The sequence below is a fragment of the Arctopsyche grandis genome, chromosome 4, assembly GCF_051622035.1.
Source record: "Arctopsyche grandis isolate Sample6627 chromosome 4, ASM5162203v2, whole genome shotgun sequence".
Lineage (NCBI taxonomy): Eukaryota > Metazoa > Arthropoda > Insecta > Trichoptera > Hydropsychidae > Arctopsyche > Arctopsyche grandis.
In genome coordinates this window covers 3,098,417-3,120,863 of record NC_135358.1, presented here as the reverse complement: position 1 = coordinate 3,120,863, position 22,447 = coordinate 3,098,417, and the positions used below count along the sequence as shown (strand labels likewise).

At 30.5% G+C, this 22,447-nt stretch overlaps 1 protein-coding gene across 1 annotated transcript in view; it reads right to left on the bottom strand.

Annotated features, from left to right (window-relative positions):
• LOC143910366 (transmembrane protease serine 9-like) overlaps positions 1 to 21,596 on the bottom strand; it is a 46,031-nt gene extending 24,435 nt beyond the window's left edge. The window contains exons 1-9 of the mRNA XM_077428798.1: positions 21,442 to 21,596; positions 21,176 to 21,362; positions 20,819 to 21,080; positions 16,368 to 16,658; positions 14,127 to 14,199; positions 13,868 to 14,057; positions 13,530 to 13,779; positions 13,166 to 13,458; positions 13,080 to 13,098 (exon numbers count right to left, since the gene is read on the bottom strand). Of these exons, the coding sequence (XP_077284924.1) occupies positions 13,080 to 13,098; positions 13,166 to 13,458; positions 13,530 to 13,779; positions 13,868 to 14,057; positions 14,127 to 14,199; positions 16,368 to 16,658; positions 20,819 to 21,080; positions 21,176 to 21,362; positions 21,442 to 21,487 (1,611 nt within the window). The 5' untranslated portion in view covers positions 21,488 to 21,596. The remainder of the gene's footprint in view (positions 1 to 13,079; positions 13,099 to 13,165; positions 13,459 to 13,529; positions 13,780 to 13,867; positions 14,058 to 14,126; positions 14,200 to 16,367; positions 16,659 to 20,818; positions 21,081 to 21,175; positions 21,363 to 21,441) is intronic.
• Positions 21,597 to 22,447: the final 851 nt, after the last annotated feature.

Below are 22,447 nucleotides of genomic sequence, written 5' to 3'. Positions count from 1 at the left end.
AATGTTGAAATTTAAAATTAACATTTATAAAGTTACCTTAAACAAAAATAATCAATTATAAATTAAAACAATTAATTATTATTAGGTTATTCGGAAAAAATATGTTTATCTTTCATTTTAGCAACAAGTCCATTTTTTTATTTACACTTATGTAGGTACATATTTATCTTAAATACATATATCTTCATTAATTTATAAACATCTGCAGTGATGGTTACTCCTGGTTTTAAAAAATCGTAATGGAGAATGCTTACATGTATTCTGTCATTTGATATTTTTATCTATCTCTTATTATTATAATGTTATTGTTTTTTTATGATTATATATAAATGCATGTTTGTCTGTATATACTTATATATTTTTTTCTCATCTCTCTGCATATTTTAGACCATTGTGACGCATTAGAGACTCCTTTAATGCCACGATATTGCAAACTTAAACTTAAATAAATAAATATCCCACTAGCTCATTAAAATATTTTACAGTTTTTCATCAATTAAAATATAGTGAAAACACTGTAGAATAATGCATTATGCATTAAAATAATCACTGCATACGTATTTACAATAAATATTATAAAGGGATTGAAAGATTATTTATTATAAATTATTAAAAAATACTGAAATTACATAAATTGATAAATTAGATGGTTAGATAATGGTTTAGTAAAAATAGAAAATTTTGACAGTTAATATAAAATATTTATATTTTATATTTACCGTCAATATTTTCTTTGGTTGGTTTGTGGAAACGGGTATATACATATGTATTTATAAAAATGTGATTAATAAACATTAGCTCTTATTGAGTTTTTGTTCCTAACCTTTAATTCCTTCGAGTAACGGTATTGGAAAACTATTGGACATGATATTTTATTTTCATTTAGAAAGTTCTAGATCGAATACACCATATCAATAAAATAAGAACAAAAAGTTCTATGATAAAAATTTATAGAGATATTTTCAGGAATACGAGTATGTTCAATATTGTAATACATACATAATAAGGAACCCATTTTCAATACTTTGTAACACATTTAATGAAATACTTATAAATAAATATGTTGTGACAAATCTATCCATCACAAAATGCTAAAAATACGGCCTCTAATCGTAATAATATTATGAAAACTATGTAATAGAAGGAGTTAAATTTAAAAACAGTCTTTAAATATTACAAGAATAAAATCAGTACTCAAAATGAAATACAACTACGAAATCGTGACCAGTGATCGATTCAGTCAAAATCTCAAGGTAAAAAATTTTCATGTTTCATGAAGTAAAAAAAATGCAAGCATGTGTACATGTCTCGTGTATGATTTTTAAGTGCTTTTTATTATTACTAAATAAGTTTCACAATACATCTTATATCTTTTTTAATAGCTACTAATCTACTGGTCATTTTCTATTTTACAATTTTAATTTAATTTGGTTAGTAATCATAGTATTATATTATTCTAATGTTAATGTACAGAATAATAGGAAAAAGAGCTCAAAAACCTATTTACAATTCTTATAAATGCTCATAATACATCTAATACATAATATGAATAAAAGACTCTCTAAAGTCGATGACCTAAAGCAAATTGTGTTTAGGTAATCTGTGTTTATACCTGAAGGGTATAGACATTTTCTTGTAATCACCGAGACTCTTCACACGTTAGTTAGTATGTTTATTAGTGATTCTGTTGTAGAATCTACTGGTAAGTTTGTTAGTAATGTCTGTAACAAACGGAATATTATATATGGCATACAGTTTTTTCAAGTTAGTATATATGGGTGTATTATAAATTATTTTTAGGGATTTATTTTGTATTATTTGGAGCATGGAAAAGTTAGTATTCGATGCGTTATTCCATACAGGTGAAGCATAGGTTAATAATGGTAATATGAGCGCGCGATATTATTTTATTTTATTTAGAGTTGATAAAGAACTGTGGCGATTAAATATTGGGTATATTGAGGATGTACCCCGCATTACCTTGCATTTCGCTGCCTCAATGTGAGGTGCCCATTTCATTATTTTATCAAACGTTACTCCTAAATATTTTATTACTGATTGCCATTTCAGACTTTCTTCAGAGGGGATTTTCAGATCTGAACTTGGCTTTTGCTTTCTAATGCTAAAGAATATCGCGTCTGTTTTGGTTTGATTGATTTGAATTTTCCACTTAGTGAAGTGATGCGTCAATTTTTTAATTGCAGATTCAAGCTTTTTACAAATGGTGTTTGTTTGTGCACGATGCAAATAGCTCATTATACATACAATATTCGTCTTGATACTCAATAATTAATTGGCCTCGTTTTACATCTTGTATATTTGTACGTTAGAGTAGTGACGGAACATTTTTGGAACGTGTAGGGGCTCCACAGTTTCGTAGAGGCGTAGAGCTCGGCGTAGCAGTCAGTACGCGTAGAGCTTTCTCGGCGCGAACACGCTCGCAAAAAGCTCTCACCCATCCGCCCACGCGACTCTGACAACGACGCTTAACCCGCGAAATCCTCTATGTAAAAATAATAAAATAGTCTAGTCAATTTATGATGTAATTAAAATCCCCGTGTCAAAATTGTGTGATGTATAAAATAACTAGGGAAATTTCCTCGATATTACTTAAGTGTGCGACCGTATGATAAATTGTTAAATTATAAAAATAATATATAAAATATAAAGTTAATTAAAATTTTAGCGTTAAAGTAGTTGTTTAATCATTTACATATGTAATAAAATAAGAAGTTAGTTAAATAAAAATGTGTGTATTGAAAGTTAAATAAGTTAAAATGTCAAATGTACGTTTGTCGAGTGAATCGACGACTTGAGGTGAGTAATTTTATCAATTATTTCAATTTTATTAATATTTCATTGTTCACTTTTTGATGTAATACCATGTTATTAAATTTAAAGTGTATGTAAATTTGAGATTGTATGCTAATTTTTATGCTCAATTAAAGGCATTGTAAGTACTTTAATTTGAGCACGATAGTCGAAAGCTATAAACTGCTTAAGATTCAAGGATAAGATTGTGCTGGAATGGTTTTATTAAAATATTTTACATTTTACACACAATATTGATATTTTTAAACATATGCAATTAGGGATTAAAAGAGTTCCATATCATCAAAAATTTAATACAAGTAAGAACTTTAAACGATTTGAAATTTAATGATACGATTGGGCCAGAGTTTTATTTCATTTCATTACACTATATATGAAATGTATTTGATTTAATTTAAATATAGTGGATTCATTGTCCAGTTGGTGTAATTAATTTTATGTAAATGTTCGATGGATATACATATGTAAGACAAGTTAAATAATGTACTGTTTTTATTATTTTTATATTATACGGTTGAATAGGCCGTCAAGTATTCGCAATATGTAAAGCATCTATAGATGTTCATTATAACGAAATACTTGAATACTGGAGGGTGAAAAAAAATCTCGGAAGAACCTTCTCATCCCTTCGCTGAAGTATAATACTTGAGGGGATGGCAACATTCCTTTGCGGATTTCATAATCTTATTTTTAGAGTTACGCGCTCGGGCTCGCTAAATGCAAAAATAAACCTAATGATACCACGAAAAAGGAAATTTAATTATTTTTCAACATTTTCCTACAATGTTAATGAGGAGAGTTCTATTTTTTGATACAAAGAGAGCATACTCTTTTAGCGCTTATTTGAAAGTTTCCCCGTCACGTCTATAAATAATATACAGGCATAGGACGTTTTCAGTATATACATGTACATATATATATATATGTATATATATATATAAATATATATAGAAATATATGTAATATATATATAAATTTATGCATCTCGTATCATAACTTATAAATAATGTATTTCCATTACGGAAATTGATATATTATATTGTGAGTTTGTTGCTCGTTGACGTCTGACGTCTTATCAAGTAATTGATAAGGGAGAGGTTGAGAGTTGTTTAAATTTATTTTTGAACCATTTCCAATGAATAATTCAAAAGTTACGGCGTGACTGACATAACTTATCATTTTAACGGCGGTGGTTCAAACGGGAAACAGCATTACTTATGAAGCGTTTCGTTAATGTTGCGTCTCAAAATCGAAATGAAATTTTCAGGGCAAATAAATTAGCGAACTCGCGATACGAATTTACGTTTTTATCCAATTCTGGAATGACACAATTTCAATGAGTCGTTTTTTTTTAATAAAATATTCATTTGATTCAATCGAAATGTACTGTAAATGTATTTCAGTTCATTTTTTACTTCAGTTGCGTTAACTTTGAATATCTCTTTCAAAATAAATTTCGTAAGCGAATTACATTATGTGAATACGTTTCATGTATGTGTGTAAAATATAATATATCAATAGCGCATTTATTGAGCATTTCATTAATTTCATAGAATTATCAATATTCTTAATGTATTCAAGATATTATGATTTTATACAAAAAAATGAAAAATAAATATAATTTATGTATTACATCACGTAATATATGTAATATAATATCATGACTGGGACTTTCATATTTTATTTAAAATACAAGGCAAGAAACGATAGATTTGATGGTTGAAATATTAACTATTTTAATGTGTTTTTATTATTTTCTACACAATCACTTTTTACCTTTTCTTTAAGTCGATATTTTAAACATTTAGCATAGATTTTGAGCTTTAATTTATAAGTTTGAAATAATATAAGTAATAAAAGTATGAAACTTTATAATTTATAAGTTTTGATACAGTTTTTTGATTATAGTTCTTCAAATTATATAAATATCTAAATATGTAGAATAAATCTGTAAAACCTCGTAATAGCAGGCTTTTACTTCTTGCCTAAGTTGAAACAATTTTTACTTAGAAATTTAATATAGAAAACTTTAAATACTACAATAGTAGTAATCTGCTATTTTTTAATCAAAAAGTTTCATTAAATTTTTAAAGAAGAGATTTAATTTAATATAAATATCTTAAAATATACAATCAATTTTTAATTCAACGTAACATTTACGACGTTTACGTTCAATATCAACGTAAACGTCGAATAGTAAACATTCTCTATGAAAATGATAGATTAAATAATTAAATATTATATACAAATTAAAAGTGTAAATGAATTTTATAATAGTATTTATATATACATATATGTATGTATACGTCATTTATAAATTCAAAATACATAAAAGTGATATTGTTAATATGACTAATTATAAAGTAACCACACAGTTAGCGTGCAAAGCTTTCACGGAACTCGTATCCTTTATAAGATACTAAGAATTAAGTGGGTATATGTATCTACTAACAGAGGTCACATGCGAATAAAAATGAATTATTATTATTGCACATACACAAATACAAGACACTTTCAGCATGTCAGTTATACGTATAATTATGGTTTAGCTCATGGCATATTGAGCTCTTTCTTGAAGGCCATAAATCTATCCCAGGATCTCGGGGTCGCGATATACCCCCACATACATACTTATACGAGTACGGAGAAACACATTTTCCACAGCCTAACGTAGTTTTACATAATTCAGAAGGAAAAGTCGAAACGAGCTTTCCCTTACACACAAACACACACACACACACACACACACACACACACACACACACACACAAATGTGAATATATGTACGTATATAGCGGGGTATGGTAGTGAAAAGATGAACATTCACTCTGCGGAAACGACCGTCATTTATCCGGTGGCAAATCGAGCACAATAACACCGCGCGAAAAACACACCTTATCGGCTGATTAATTTTAAGTGTGTTTATTATATTTCGAGGAGCTTTCGTCAGCGGTGGAAAAGCCCGTCCTTTCCTCCTGGCCGACAATAAGTGTAAGTGCTCGGAAAACCATGATAAATGCCGAAACGCCAGCGAAACAATTTTATCAAGGAACAAAGGATCATTACTCAGCGCGCGCTTGTGAAAATAAGCAAATCGCACAAATTACGCGGCTCAAAATGGCCGACAAAAAATGAAACGAGGAAAAAGGGAAACTAACGGCGGTCGGGAGCGTATGATACGCCACGGTCGTCCCTGCGTATCCTTAATGTGTAAAAAGCTTTCAAAAGTTAGATATTCGCGACACGCGTGCGATACGCCTTTCTAGCGTGACGTTTGTGACGATGTATTGTATAGTCGGTAAAGGCCTCTCTAAACGGGGTGGCCTTGTCAGACAATATATAAAATGTTTAGATTTTGGATGAGTTACCAGGTAATATGGAGCATTAGTATCAAAAAAAGAGCCAAATAGGAAAAATCATCATGAAATTGTCAAAATTTTTAAGCCGCAGCATATTGAATCAGAAATATTCAATTAAAACTTAATTAGTTTTAAATAATGTTTCATATATATTTTATTTGGATTCAATTTATTTCAGTGGACTGTCGTGAGATAGTATTTATATGTATGAATATTTTTTTGTTTTGTGTTTCTCAATTGAAAACCACCTTTATACATATGTAAGTACATATTTATGGTAAATTTAATCCCTAAAAATAATTTATAATACACCTGAGATGGGCACCTCATATTGAGGCAGCGAAATGCAAAGTGATGCGGGGTACATCCTCAATATACCCAATATTTAATCGCCACAGTTCTTTATCAACTCAAAATAAAATAAAATCATATCGCGCGCTCATATTACCATTATTAACCTATGCTTCACCTGTATGGAATAACGCATCGAATACTAAGCTTTCCATGCTCCAAATAATACAAAATAAATCCCTAAAAATAATTTATAATACACCCATATATACTAACTTGAAAAAACTGCATGCCATAAATAACATTCCATTAGTTATAAGAGTCTCGTTGATTACAACAAAATGTCTATACCCTTCAGGTATATACACAGATTACCTAAACACAATCTGCTTTTGGTCATCGACTTTAGAGATTCTTTAATTAATATTATGTATTTGATGTATTATGAGCATTTATAAGAATTGAAAATAGATTTTTGAGCTCTTTTCCTATTATGTTGTACATTAATATTAGAATATTATAATACTATGATTACTAATTAAAAATTGTAATGTAGAAAATGATCAGTAGATGAGTAGCTATTAAAATATATATAATATGTATTGTGAACGTAATTTAGTAGTAATTAAAAGCATTTAAAAATCAAAATTAAAATGCCATGAAATCTATTTGTAAATTTTGTGAACAAAATGTATATACAAAAATTGCAATATATTTCCTTAAGAGGGCTGGACAGCAGCGCCTTGTCCATACAAACGTACTATACTTCTCCCTTCCTCAATTATAGCACTAGAGAAATTATTTTTTAATATGCTATGGATATCCACCATTGGGGTGCCTCAATCGTTTTATTTTTTTGATTAATTATTTTTTATAAGAGCTAGGAGCCGCCAAACATCTATAAAATCGCCTCTTTTTTACACCCACGAAACGAGTCCAGCGTGCTTATTTAACGGTCGATTTAAAAAAAAATACGCCGATAGATGCACAAAAAGTATCTTTCTCATACCGATGATGAAATTTTTTTAAAAATTGGTCTAGTTTTGGAGGAGAAAATAGTAGAATACGAAACCTGGATTTTGTCAATTTAAAATACGTTTTATCTGGCCGAAGCACAACTGTCGCATTCACTCAATATATACATACACTCAATATATATGTATATCGAAGAAAGGAACGGTAACAAAGTTAAGGTTTCGGGTGTACAGCCCTCTTAACTATGCAATTTAAATTTGATATGATTTTCGAGACATTTACAATACAATAACACATAGAAACACTCTTGAAGTTCTAAAATAAAAATTAATATAAGAATTTACGACAAAGTGACTCATATATGTAAGTATATAGAATTTGGAAAGCAACTATGCTGACCATAACGTATGAAATTAGGATGGTGTGCATTTGGACGAATGAATGCTATTTTTTAATCAAAAAATGCCACTCTGCCTGAAGAAAAAGATTTTCGATCAACGCGTTTGGCCAATGATGACATATGGATGTGAAACTTGGACATTGAACGCTAAGATGCTACACTCAAAGAAGTATGGAACGCTGTATGTTCGGTACAATGAGGAAAGACAGGAAGCGGAACACGTGGGTGAGAATTCTGACAAGGGTAGTGGACATAGTGGATAGAGTTAAGATATTGAAATGGCAATAGACGTACCACGTGGCTAGAAGAATGGACGAAAGGTGGACAAAAGATGTGCTACAATGGTACCCGAGAGAATGCAAAAGGGTAAAAGGAAGGCCACAGGGAAGATCGGTAGACTAAATTAGGAATATGTGTGGGTTGAGACGGATGAGAGTTGTGCAAAACAGAGACGACTGGAAGCGTGTCGGAGAGGCCTTCATCCAGTAGTGGATGGTGAGCGGCTGTAGATGATGATGATGATGATATAATTGCATGAATCTGAAACAAAATGATGTTTGAGGATCGTTTAATGTTTTCAATATAATGTAAAGAGTAGGTATTGCTTAGAAGCAACGGTTCTCAATCGATTAGCCACAGCTTGTCTTGTTTTTCATATTAAAAAATGTTAGTTCACGTAAAAAAAACTTATTATACTAAGGAGTGAGCATGAAATGATTTTTTTTTATAATTATGGTTTAAATATAAATACGGCATTTAAAATTTGCTTGGTAAGCCAAATGAAATCTAATTTTTTCCATTTAATGCTGTGCTGCAGTTTTTGTTGCGAATTGTATTAATCTAATCTTAGGAATAAAAGTTTTATCCAGTTTTTAATGAAGTCGTTTAATTTTTGATTTAAAAAAATGTATGTGTATTAAAATTATGCGTATTTTAAACCACATCATTAAGAAATACTGAAATTAATTACAAGTTTAAAAATATTGCAAAGTTTTGAAGGCAATACAAATGATTTGTTTTATGTATCTGTAAAAAATATTTTATTTTATTATTCTTATAATAGATGGCTAAGCTGTCGTCGTCCCACGATGAATCATCGTACATATTGCTTAAAAGGTATTTAAATTAATATTAAATCAAATGATATAATCCTTTGATTTCTTCTAATTAATATTTTAATTGACTTTGATTACTTAATACAGTGGTTAATACAGTGAAGTACGAGTTTTCAATCTACATATATCTATAATATATATGTATGTTATTTACATTTTGGACTTGAAATCACTATTATTTAAAATATGTATTTCTCTACAGAGGATTATTAAAGTTATATAACGTTAGGATCTTTCAAAACGTGCTACAGTTCAACTTTTTATTTATTTAAATATTAAGTCTTATCAATTATTATTAATTTTTTTTTTAATTTTGCTAGATATTTTTTCGAGAAAACAATAATTATGTGTCAAATATCTTTTCCGAGGCGTTGTTATTAACACATGAGAAAATAAAATTGCAGTAAAAATGTGTGATTTCGAACAAATGCTGTAGCAAAGCTTGCTTGTGAATATTTGAACGTACTTACATGTAATAAATAAATAAAACGAGTCATTTTCTCCTGCAGTATAATGCGTGACGAAATCTTACACGAAAAAGCCTTTTACATTCTGTGATTAGTTACCCCTTTTTTTCGTTGGGAAAAAGGGGGCGGGATTCGAACCATTAGGCAGAAAATGTAAAATCACGCTAGCAGTAATAAGGTTCGCCTTTTTTCCCTCTTCCTGTACACTCCAAATTGACGAGATTGAATGGAAGTAAGAGAAAAACTACCCGGTTTTATCGGGCGACCGATTGAATCGATCCTCGGGGGTGTAGATAAGATCGGAAAATTTACGCGTTTCGTTGAGTCGAAATTTAGGGCTATTTAATTGCGTGCGTCGGAAAATATAGGCAGTCGTTAATTTAATACGGAACGAATTGACTTTTTTTTATTTCTACTCTCACAATTTAACCCGTAAAGAGCCGCACGAGCAGGTTTTTGCCTTCGAATTCTGACAGAGAAGACCTTGTAACTAATATCGTTTTGGACGAATAAACAGCGGAAATGTAAAATTGCTACGAGGGGGAAATAAAAAGTATTCGAAGAATGAAAAGATACGAGGCCCTGAAATGGCGTAATGAAATCATATGTAAATTGAGTTAACTTTTCTTATGTTTATATCTATATTTCGCGTGTTTGAATTGAGTTACGCCCTTATGAACTTTGATGTGTTCAATTTCTATACTTTAGCCGTAATATTTGATATAGTAGCTGATCCAATAATTAGTGTTGATTTTTTTCTTAAATAAAATATATATTTTATACGAGAAAATAGGGAGTATTTAATGTATGTTTTATTTATGGCAATTATTAGAGATGTGTGTATTTTTAGTATCCCCTTCGTTTCAGTATTTTTTAGCGAAAAGAATGTTCAGTATATGTATGTATACATATGAGCCTGGCATATTTGAAAATGGTGGAAGTCCAATTTTTAGTTCAAAAATAATTATTTTTGTTCGACTTATTTCACAAATTGTTAACAATTCTTTTAATTCGATATTTCCATAATCTCAGCATAAGCAGAATGAACGTATTACAAGCCAATAGTATTTTAAATATTGTTAAACGTAAATCATTATATTTCATGTTTTGCGAGATACATATTTCTTGAAATGAAGAAATGTAACGGCTCATATGTACATATATTTTTTCATACGCATACATTCTTCAAATAATTATTTTGGACACAATTTACAAAATAAAGATATTTAATTTTAATTTGTAACACAAGCTATGAAATAAATATAATTTAAGGCAAACATCACAAATAAAACAAAAATATATAGTTTTAGCAATAATTGTGAAATAGTGATGTGAAAATATACACAAATAAATGCAAAAAATCCCAAAAATTACAATCTATTTCAAATTTATAAGAAATTTTTCGATACAAAAGATAATAAATGTCATTTACCTGAGCTTAAAGATCGTACACATTTGGTAAGTGTCTAAATTGTAACCGAATTGTTTGTGGATTATTAAGAAAGTAATCCAAAGAAGTAGGAATGTCTAGAAAACTTTGAGCGTAATAATTTTTTTTTATGGATGTGACGTTGGAATGAGAGTTGATTTATATCAATTTTATTGAATTTAGGTTATAGAAATTATAAAAAAATTCAATTAATTTAAATTAATATGTAATTGAGATTAATTTGATCCTGTGAATTATCCGAACTATCAATGATGGTCATTTGAATGTATTATTGCCATAAATATAATTTTTAAATACGATAATCAAGTTTTTGATGTTGACTCAAAAAATGATTGTAATATTTAAGACAAGCTTTTAATCTAACCGTTGGATCATCCTTTATAACTCACCGTTTTCAAATGTAATGTGTGTTCTATGCAAGGAATAAGTTAGGTACTGTAATGCTTGAACACATCCATCACTATTGAATGCAAGTTTATCGGCTGCGGCAAATGTGAAAGGCGATTTCGTATAACCTTACGATGGTCTGTGTGTATTATTTAGTCGGTATTTCACATTTAACTGGATTGGCAACTCTACTGGAAATATATTATTAAAAAAATATTGAACATTTTGCCATAATATTGATTTTCAGCTGGTTTATATACCAGTTTTGCCTGTATCAGGTTTATATGTATAATACGTTTAGAATTTACAGATAAGTTAAATAAATTAAAATTCGAAAACTTTTGACTTAATTTGTGATGTGACATCACGAATTGAACTCGTAGTATTTCATTTTCATTTGCCTATTTCCATCAATATTTCACAGTCATCACACGGTTGACTTTCACTGGGCAATGGCGTCAGTCGAGTCTTGTACTTTTGCTATTGATTTTTTTCCCACCACAGTAGAGTGCAGTGTGTCGACAGGGAAAATTCACGGATCACCAGGTGCATTCTCACAGTGCATAAAATGTGCACGTACTGCACACGGGTATTGACTTTATGCCACACAGTCAGCCGAAGTGCATTATTACCGTGCAATTCGCTGAACAGTTTCGAATGCAACGTTGATAACCTCCGTAATTTATTCATTAATTAGATTATTTCGTTGGATTAATTTAGCCACGTGAACGTACAACTGTGGTGTATATTTGTCATGAGATATGTTCCCTCTATAGCGGTGAATCAAATCCATTACAATTTCAATTAGTTTATTTTTTATTATCAATTTGTTCATTTAGTGTAAATATTATTATCAAATAATCAACAATCAGTATCAAAATTATCAAAGGAATTGTTCCGTATTAGTAACTAAATAGCATCAATGAATCAGTGTAAGCTATAAAAATATAAGTGTTTTCAATAGTCGAGGGAAAGAATCGACTTGAAAAAGTAGTGACTTGAAAAGCGTTTTTATATGAATTGATGGTATAAAATTGAGTACCTACGTATTATCCAATTAAAAAATCCACTTAAATGTTGCAAGTTAAAAAACATTGAGTCTTTTACCTCTCACTATCAAGTACGCTTCTTTTAAAATTTAACTTAAAGCTTTAAAAAATTAATTAAATTTAATTGAGTTTCGTTATTGAACGCGATATTGAAAGAGTATTTTGTGGAAACGAGTGATTTAACTTGCTTGAAAGCTTGTAATTATAGCTTCGATCTAAAGATTTCAATGAATGAGAGCAAAATATGTCCAAATATTTATATACATATGTATAATATATGTCTATGCTATTTTGAAATATGCATATATGTATGTATATATGTAATAATTTGCTCACAGATTTATATCTGGTAACATATATAATCCTGTAAATGTTTCAGGAATTAAAATGTTTTTTATCCACTTGAAATAATTTAATAATCTTATTTGATCTTCGAATAAAATATGTATGTATGTATGTATATGTGACATATCAGTATATAAAATGTTGTTTTCGTGATAGATTTGGACTGATATGTAATCAGTATTGAACCTTACTTTTTAATGTACACATTGTCTCAGAGTAGATAAGATTAGCCGGAAATGATAGTTATCTGTTATTATGAATTTGTTTTTTTGATAGTTTAATACAGAGGATGAGACTTTGGATATTGTTGTAGATCTGTTTTAAGGAATAAGTATTATATAAAATATTGGTGATAGTAAAAAAACATTTGTTGAAGATGCTTATGGATATGTATTCTACATGTACATACTTTTTCCGTATACATTTTTCTAGATTTTCGAATATAAAAGTTTAAGTTATTTTACATGTCAAAACGTTTTTTGTGTAGAACTTTACATGTTTTCTTTGATCCAGTTTACGAATTTGGATACTCTGGTATATACACCGGGGTATTGAGGGTGGCCGCATACCGCGTTCATATTTCTCCATGAAGTGATACCAATTTGGACATTTCTGACGACAAGTGGTCCACCATCATCCCCATCGCAAGCAGATCCACCATTAAATCCTCGAGCACAGATCATGCTGTCAGTGACTGGGTTTATATTAAATAAACTTGAGATGCATTGAAATTGGTTGTAAGTTTGAACGTAAACTTCATAAAATCGGTCAGGTTTAACATCACCTTCCTGCAATTTATAAAAAAACAATATTCATTATAAAGTATTGAATTTGATATTCGTTAAAAAAATTTACTTACTATGACTCCCCAGCCAGATGCTCGAGCGTCAGTGTTGTCAGGGAAGTTTTGGTCCTGATATGGGAGTTCGATGACGGCAACATTGGGTCCGAAAATCAACGGATCGGTCAAGAAAACGAGGCAAATATCGTTATCATATCGACTATTGAATTCTCTGTGTTGAAGGATTCTGGAGATTTTGTCTACTTCACCAGCATTGTGGTAAATGGTTCCAACTCGGATTCTGTATTGTTCCGGCTTATGAGATCGTCTATATGAAATGTTGATAAACATTTATTATTTTATGTAACACATTAATATCCATATAATTATATAGATCAATTGGGTTTGTTAAATACCCCTCAAAACAGCTCGCAGCAGTTAAGATAACATTCTTGCTAATAATGGAGCCACCGCAAATATGGAAAAAGTGTTCAGTGATAAATTCGTCGTACAACAAAGCTACCAAGTAAGGAAAATCGGGGAGATAGCCTGTAGTACCTCCTACAATGCGTTCATTAACTTCAGGTACAGGTGGGAGGACAGCGCCTATAGTTTGAATTATTGATAACTAAAATATCTTAAAAATGAAAATGATTGAAAAATTTATTATAATACCATGAGTGCAAACCAAGGAGGCAGCAGCAATAATCAGGAAAAGCATGATTAGATAGTGCTTCAAAAATACGTACTTATTTATAATCAAAATTTACCACATTAAAAACAATGCGAATGGCAATATGGCTAGACTGATTAATCCGAATCGACAGGTAATTACTTGCATATGTGGTGCGAAATGTAAGATAAGATATATCATATATGTATGCACATATGTACATATGTGTGTAATTACAAATGTAGTATAAGATATATGATATAAAATATGAATGAAAAATCTTATATCGCCATATCAAGGCGAACAGGTTGAAGATACGGGACGAACGCTTATTAAACGTCAGGGAGATTTACTTTCCGCGTGTTTAAAACGCGTTGTATACGATATTTTATCTCCAACGTAATGGCAGACGATACATTAACGTGTATTGATGACCAAAATGAGCAATACGGCAAAGTATGAAAACGATCGGATAAGAGGTAAAAATGATCACTGACAAGAAAGCCATGTGAAACGTAAAGTAGGTATGTAAAAAACATGTCCCTTATCAAGCGTTTTCGATTAACATCATTATTTTATTGCTCACAGTTTTGATGATTAAAAAATATATGATAAAAAAATATCGATTTGACCAACCCATAACTTTATCTATGTATTTGAGGAATATAAAAAGAATAAAAACAAAATTTCATAAAGAAGCATACATACGAAGTTCACACATGCCGGCTTTGAGAACATTTTCGATACAAGTTTGAGCGCTAATTCGGGGAAACTCATACAAAACAAAAGTTCTACTTCCGGTTGTCGGATTTTGTTAAATTTTTTTTATTACTTAACATCACTTTAAATATTATAAATATTAAATTTCAAGATGATAAAAACAATTTTAAAGGTCAAAATAAAATAATGAAATATTTAAAAAAAAAAATACTACTTCCGGTTTACGAAATCTAGTCAAAATCTTATCAACTGTAACTTGATAAATTCAGTGGTGTGGACAAAATCGTGTGGTTACAACATGTTTGACTTTTATAAGAGGAATAAATCCCACTTTCGGTTGATTCAAATTTACAATAATACAATAATCATCCTTAATTATTCTCGTAAAGAGCACGCACATTTATATATATATATATATATATATATATATATATATATATATATATATATATATATATATATATATATATATATATATATAGGGTCGAAGTAAACAGTGAAAGAAAAATTGAACAAGAGTAAACGAATACTTCTGGTTGACAGGTGCTCACTAAATTTTATTTATAACTTGATAATAAACCTTAACTTCTATATATGTATATATAATAAAATTTTGGTTCAATACATTTGAAGGTTTTAGAGAGAAATATAAAAAAAAAACTAGATTATCTAGAGTAAAAGCATTATGTACTTCCGGTAAAGGTTAAAATATTGAAAAAAGAAAAATGTATGAAATTTATAATTTCCATTACATGTAAAACAATTTCATTGTCTGATCCGTTGAGCGGTTTGGGAGATAATTGAATCCAAAAACTTAAAAAAATAATACACCTATACGGGGAGATACCATTCCCGGTCAACTTTAAAATTTGAAAAAAAATTACATCTTATCGATAAGAATTTCAGAAACCGATACTAAGTTTCAGTTTGATAGGACTAAAGGTGTTCAAAAATTCTTTAACATACACAGATACACACTCACACATTTGTTCTAGACCATGAAAGTGTGATTAGTGATCGATTTTGATTTTGACTGATAATATTGTTACTAAGTACATAGATAAAGTAATAAAACGATCAGTTTGACAATCGATTATGATTGGTTTGACGATTAGCGAGAATTCAATATCGACATTTCAATGCATTTCTCAAAATCGACACACATATTTCAATATTATTTTTTTTTTGGTAGTGTAAATATGTAGGTCAATCAAAATCGTTATGCCAGATTTGAAGATAAAACTAACGAACATACAACAATTGCTATTTTTTATAGTATATGTAGAATAAATATCTGTTAGGTTAGTATTGATAGACTTTCATTTGAGTTTCGTTGAAGATCTGCATACTTATTCATGTATTATGTATATTTGTACGATTGATTTGGGTAAAAAAAAAGTCGTGATATTGGTTAAAGATTTTAATTTGGTATACAATTATTTTAGATCTTCGAACACAAAAGTAAAAGCTTAAAGTTACGCAATCTTAAAATAAATTCAACGAAGTACGTCTTTGCTATTTCACATGTTTTCTTCGATCCAGTTTCTGAACTTGGATACTTTGGTATACACAGCGGGGTAATCATAGTCGCCGCACATAACGTTTTTATTTCTCCATGAAGTGATACCAATTAGAACATTATTTCTGGTGGCAAGTGGACCACCTTCATCTCCATCGCAAGGCCCTTGATTGTGTAATCCTATAGCACAGATCATGTTGTCGGTGACTGGATTGATTGGAGATAAATATGAGACACATAGGCCGTGGTTAAACGTATTGACGGATGCCATGTTAAAATTGTCAGGTTTGAGGTTCTTCTACAGTTCGTAAAAGAAATTTGAATTATCATGACACAATTTTATTAAATGTTTAATGGAATGATTTACTTACGTTGAGTCCCCAACCCGATATGGTAAGACTAGTACTGTCAGCAAGATCTAGATTTTGCGCTGGGAGGTTGATGACGCGAATTTTGGGTCCCAAAATCAATTGTCTGGTCAAGAAAATGAGGGAAATATCGTAATCGTGTTTACCGTACTGGTATTTTTCGTGTTGGACGATCCTTTGGACCAAGTCTATTTCCCCGCCGGCATTATGGAAGTTGGATCCAGATCGGATCCTGAATTGTTCCGGTCTACGTACACGTCTATTTGATTTTTTTTACATATGCATTATTTATTTTTTAACAGATAAATGGTCGTAAAATTTTATGAGTCGATTAAGTTAGTTACCCATCAGTGCAGTTGGCAGCAGTCAAGATAACATCAATACTGATGATGGAACCACCGCAAATATGGTTGAAATTTCCTGTGAGGAGTTCGTCGTATAACAAGGATACCACGTAAGGTTCGAAGATGATCTCACCTGGAACGCCTCCTACAATGCGTTCATCAACCATTCGTGGAAATTGAACAGCGCCTATATTTTCAAATATAGTTAATAAAAGATCTCAAAAATCAAAAATTGGATCAAGATGATTGATTTGTTACCATGGACGCAAACCAAGAAGGCAGCAGCAATAGAAAAGATCAGCATTGCTAATGCAGCAAAATGAAATAAAATGCTCTAACAAAATAGTGTAAGTACTGGCGTATTATACCCACAATTTATTACTCACGAAAAAATAATTAAAACAATAAAAATTAAATGATAAGATATCATCTTAGAGATAAGATACTAGATGAAAAATAAATATAAAGTAGGAGCGAAAAACGCGAATTTTAGATTTTCACTTTTCCTTTTTACCATTTCAAAATTTTTGGACCTTTCCAAAGTTTTTGTTGAGATAAACCGATTGGTTGGAGGCACAAGAAATTGTTTAAAATCAATGATTATTTTTATTTCACGTTCCTTTCGTACGATTTTAAAGTCCATTATTGAAAATCCAAAATTCATGATTTTCACTCGAGCATAATGTATATATGATACATGTGTATTTGCACCTACGTATGTACATATGTTTAAAGACTTTATCCCAAAAAGCCTGTAGATAAAAGTATCGATTATCACTGTTACACAATAGAAAGATGTTAAATACATAATCATTGATATTAAATACACAATCGTTAATATTAAATACCTAATCGATAATATTAAATATATAATCATTAATATTGTAATTGTATTCTTGATTTAGTTTTCTCTAATATGCAATTATCCATTATTACCGGTTGATTCTTATCTTCCACCTTTGGAAATTCATATCATTATATGTTTGTATATATACATATAAATAATTTCTTAACGAATGCTATATATTGTCTAATTAAGATTGTTTCGTCTAGTGTTGATATTGGACATTTTAAAATAATAATTAAATTATTAAAAATATTGATAAATTTTATTCAGCTTTCATCAGCCTTCTTCTTATGGTTTGCGAAGAAAAATTTTAATTTCATTCTTTTTTTCATGTCTCCAGCTAGCTCAGAAGGTCTGTTTTTGGCATTTTGAATGAATTGGTCGTTGAAGTCACATCTTGACACAGTGTTCTCTTCCTAGTTCTTCTGACTTTTGATCGATTTATTTTATAGAACTAATCTGACTGTATTTTATTAACGTTGTTTGAATTGCACATCGCAATAATTAAAGTTTCTCAGAATTTTACATCTATCCTGGCCTTTGGAAATGTATTAAAATAATATGAGCCTGTTTCTTTCAATCGATTTTCGTGTTTGTGCCATTTTTCATTAAAATAAGATGCACGTAATTAAAAAAATAAATAGAAACAGAAATTATGAAAAGACCGCGAAAAAACCAATAATCTCGCAATACAGATTTGTATTTTTTTTTTTAATAATAAGCAATCCAGAGAAGAGAAAGTAGGGTTAAACAATAGAGGAATTCCTAGTAAGAGGCAATGCAAGTAGTGGCTGTTTTGAATTACCGAGTATTTCGGACATTTACAAATACGTATCTATCCATGACTGTACCGTACCTATTATTCATTAAAATACTTTTTTCATCGTCTTGTAGATAAAATCAATCTGTTAGTACATACAATAGATTCGATTGTCAATGAATGATTTCCATTGATGTTCCATATTTTTACTGTACAAAACATGAAATATTAATTACGACTGCATTTTTAAATTGCGGTCACATTTAGACAAAGTAATTGAGATATCTAAAGAACATATAGACGGAAGTGACAATAATGCAATTTATAAAGATAACGATAAGTATAAAAGATCGATCTTCATATCAAAAAATTGGATTTTTTAAATTGATAATTGTTTTATTGTTTTTAAAGAAACAATCAAGGGCCACCTGTTGTAGTTTAAATGAGTCAAATATATTTTTATATAAACAATTTTTAAAGAATTTATGATTCATAAAATAAGTGTTTTACTGGTATTGAAAGTACGTATTATGTATTGTTGCATAGGGGTGGATTCAGCGATCTATATGATAGGACGAAATTAATTCATGGCTTTTATTCTACGACTCAAGAGGTCCATATGGAACCCCTGCTTCTTTGAACTGTCCATCTACTGTGTGCACCCTCCTTTTAAATGTTCGGATATGCAGTAGTCAAAACAACCCCGTCATTCCCCATAAACGCTATTTCTCTGTGTGTGTGTATCAATAAATCTCGCCGAACATAAATTTATTTTACCACACACATAAACCCACGACTTTATCAATGTGTTATTTAAATGCAAAATTCAATAATGACGCACACATACCGGCTGTGAGAACATTTTCGATACAAGTTTAAGCGCTAATGTGGGGAAACTCACACAAGACAAAAGTTCCACTTCTGGTTGTTGAATTTTGTTAAATATTTTTTTTATTACTTAATATCACCATAAATGCTATAAGCATAAACTATCAAGAAAATAATTTAAAAGGTAAAAATAAAATAATGAAGTATTGTTTAAAAATAATACTACTTCCGGTTTACGAATTCTACTTCCAGTTTACGAATTCTACCCAAAACTTTGTCATTTATAATTAAGCACATAAAAATACAATTATAAATTTTCAATAGATAGTGTGGAAAAAATTGTGTGTGGTCACAACATTTTTGACTTTTCTAAAAGGAAAAGATCTCACTTGTAGTAGATAAATTTTGAATAGACTGCACAGTTTTGGTTTTTTTATAAATATATTTATTATTATACTGGAAAAAATGATCTGAAAAATTTCCGACTGATCGGAAAAAGTCGATAATTATTTCAATCATTTTTATAGACAGAAAAAGGTTGTCGGGGTAATCTAATCAAAATCGTTATTAAAGTTTTTTACAAACAAAAAAACTAACAAAGATAAATGAATTGCTATTTTATGCATAGTATATGAGAAGAATTTGTTACTGATAGGCAAGTTTCAATAGGTTCACGTATAAAACAATACAGGTACATATTGAGCTTCGTTGGAGATCTACATACATACATATTCATGTATCATTATGTATGTCATTTTTAAACGTTTAATCGATATGATATTGTAAAACAATAATAGTGATAAAAACAATTATTATCCGTTGAATAATTTATTGGATATATAATACTATACATACATATATACTTTGAAAGTTGAAGCTTACATTGATTACATCTTAATAAAGTAGCATAAACTTATAAAGTATTTGATGTAGTATTTACATTTAAAATCCTATCCAGGATCTGAACCTGGATACTTTGGTATATATTAAAGGATAATTATTACTGCCACATGGCATGCTCCTATATCTCCATGAAATGATACCAATTAGCTTATTTCCGATGACAAGTGGGCCACCTTCATCTCCATCGCAAGGCGCTTGATTTAGCGATGATGTAGCACATATCATACTATCGGTGACTTCATTAATATTAGCTAAAAGTGCAGTACAACTGGAAGGGTTATAAATTTGGACGGTTCCGCTGTTAAATCTGTCAGGTTTCAAATTGTTCTACAATTTATAAAAAAAAACATATGAATATAAACATAACAAAATTGAATAAAATGTTCCATGGAATGTTTTACTCACGCTCCCAAGTCCCCAACCCGATACGACAGCAGGAGAATTGTCTAAGACATTTTCATTTAGAACTGGGAGGGTTATGATGGCAACCGTGGGTCCCAAAGTCAATTCTGCTTCCAAATAAAGGAGGGAAATATCGCTATCGTGATTACCATTGGTCAAGTATTTTTCATGTTGGACGATTCTGGAGACTTTGCGTATTTGTCCGCCAGCGTTATGAAAGTTGGATCCAGCTCGGATTCTGTATTGTGCCGCTTGACGTACACGTCTACATGCAATTGTTTACATAGTAGGCACTATTTCATTTTTCATAGAAAATAAATGGTTGTAGAATTTAATTAATCGATTTAGTTTGCTAATTACCCGTAAGTGCAGTTAGCAGCAGTTATGACAACATCAACTCTGATGATAGCACCACCGCAAACATGTTTGAAGTTGTCGGTGAGGAGTTCGTCGTATAACATGGATACTAGGTAAGGAAATTTGGCGATCTCGCCTGGAATACCTGCCACAACGCGTTCATTAACCATGGGCGGAGATTGGGCAGCGCCTATATTTACAAAAATAATTAATAAATGTTATTAAAAATCAAAAAAAAAAAAAAAAAAGGATAATGATTGATTTGTTACCATGGACGCACACCAAGAAGGCAGCAGCAATAGTAAAGATCAGCATGGTTAGCAAAGCGAAGTTAGAAACGCTTTAATATAATAACACGTGTACTCGTGTATTTATATAAACCCACGATGTATAGCTCACATGAAAAGCAACACATGTCATTTTTGAAAAATTTTGTCGCTATCAAATTTGTTTTTATCATTTATCATAAGTTTGTCGGTAACAATCAAATGTGTTGTTGATTGTGATTTTTACGATAAGACGACGAAAGAGGAGATATCGCTTTTGGAGATTATTTAAATCAGCGTTTCTCAACCTTTTTTGAACCGTGGCCTTCTTTTGCGTTAAATAATTTTCTGTGCCTCCCCCCCCCCATATCTGCTCGAAAAAAAAGTACATATTGTAACGTAGAGATTAGGTGAGTGGCGCTCGTGGACCGATGGTTTACTAGCGCAGATCACCTGATCTCTCGTTCCCGCCAAAATGGCCTCAACGAATGAATGAGCCATATGCAACGGCCAATAGGATCGTCTGACTCATCGACCAATAGTTGTCGAATTGGAAACCATTGGAATTGGCACTATCGAATTGGAAACCATTCTGGCAGACCCGGAGCGCCGACGAGAGCAGACGAATAAACGAATTCTACAACCCTCCTGCATCTTTCTCTCCGATCCTGGAAGCCCCCTCTTCACGTCCACGCAACAATATTAAAACAAAATATTATATATTATATAAACTTTATTTTATATTTACAAATTTGAATAAACATATTTTTACGAAATATATTTTTACTTTATCTATGTACGTAGTAACAATCGATGAAGTTTTGTTTTAAACATAATGTAATGAAAATAAGTAATAAATTGAAACATTATTTTATTTAATGTGATGCTTGTGCCTGAGGTAAACTTAGCGAGTTTATTTATATCTGACCCAAATGTTGTTAGTGACATATGGAGATCGCCTCTTTTAAGAACATCAAGACAGTTACGAGATTTTGGGAAGAGACGCATA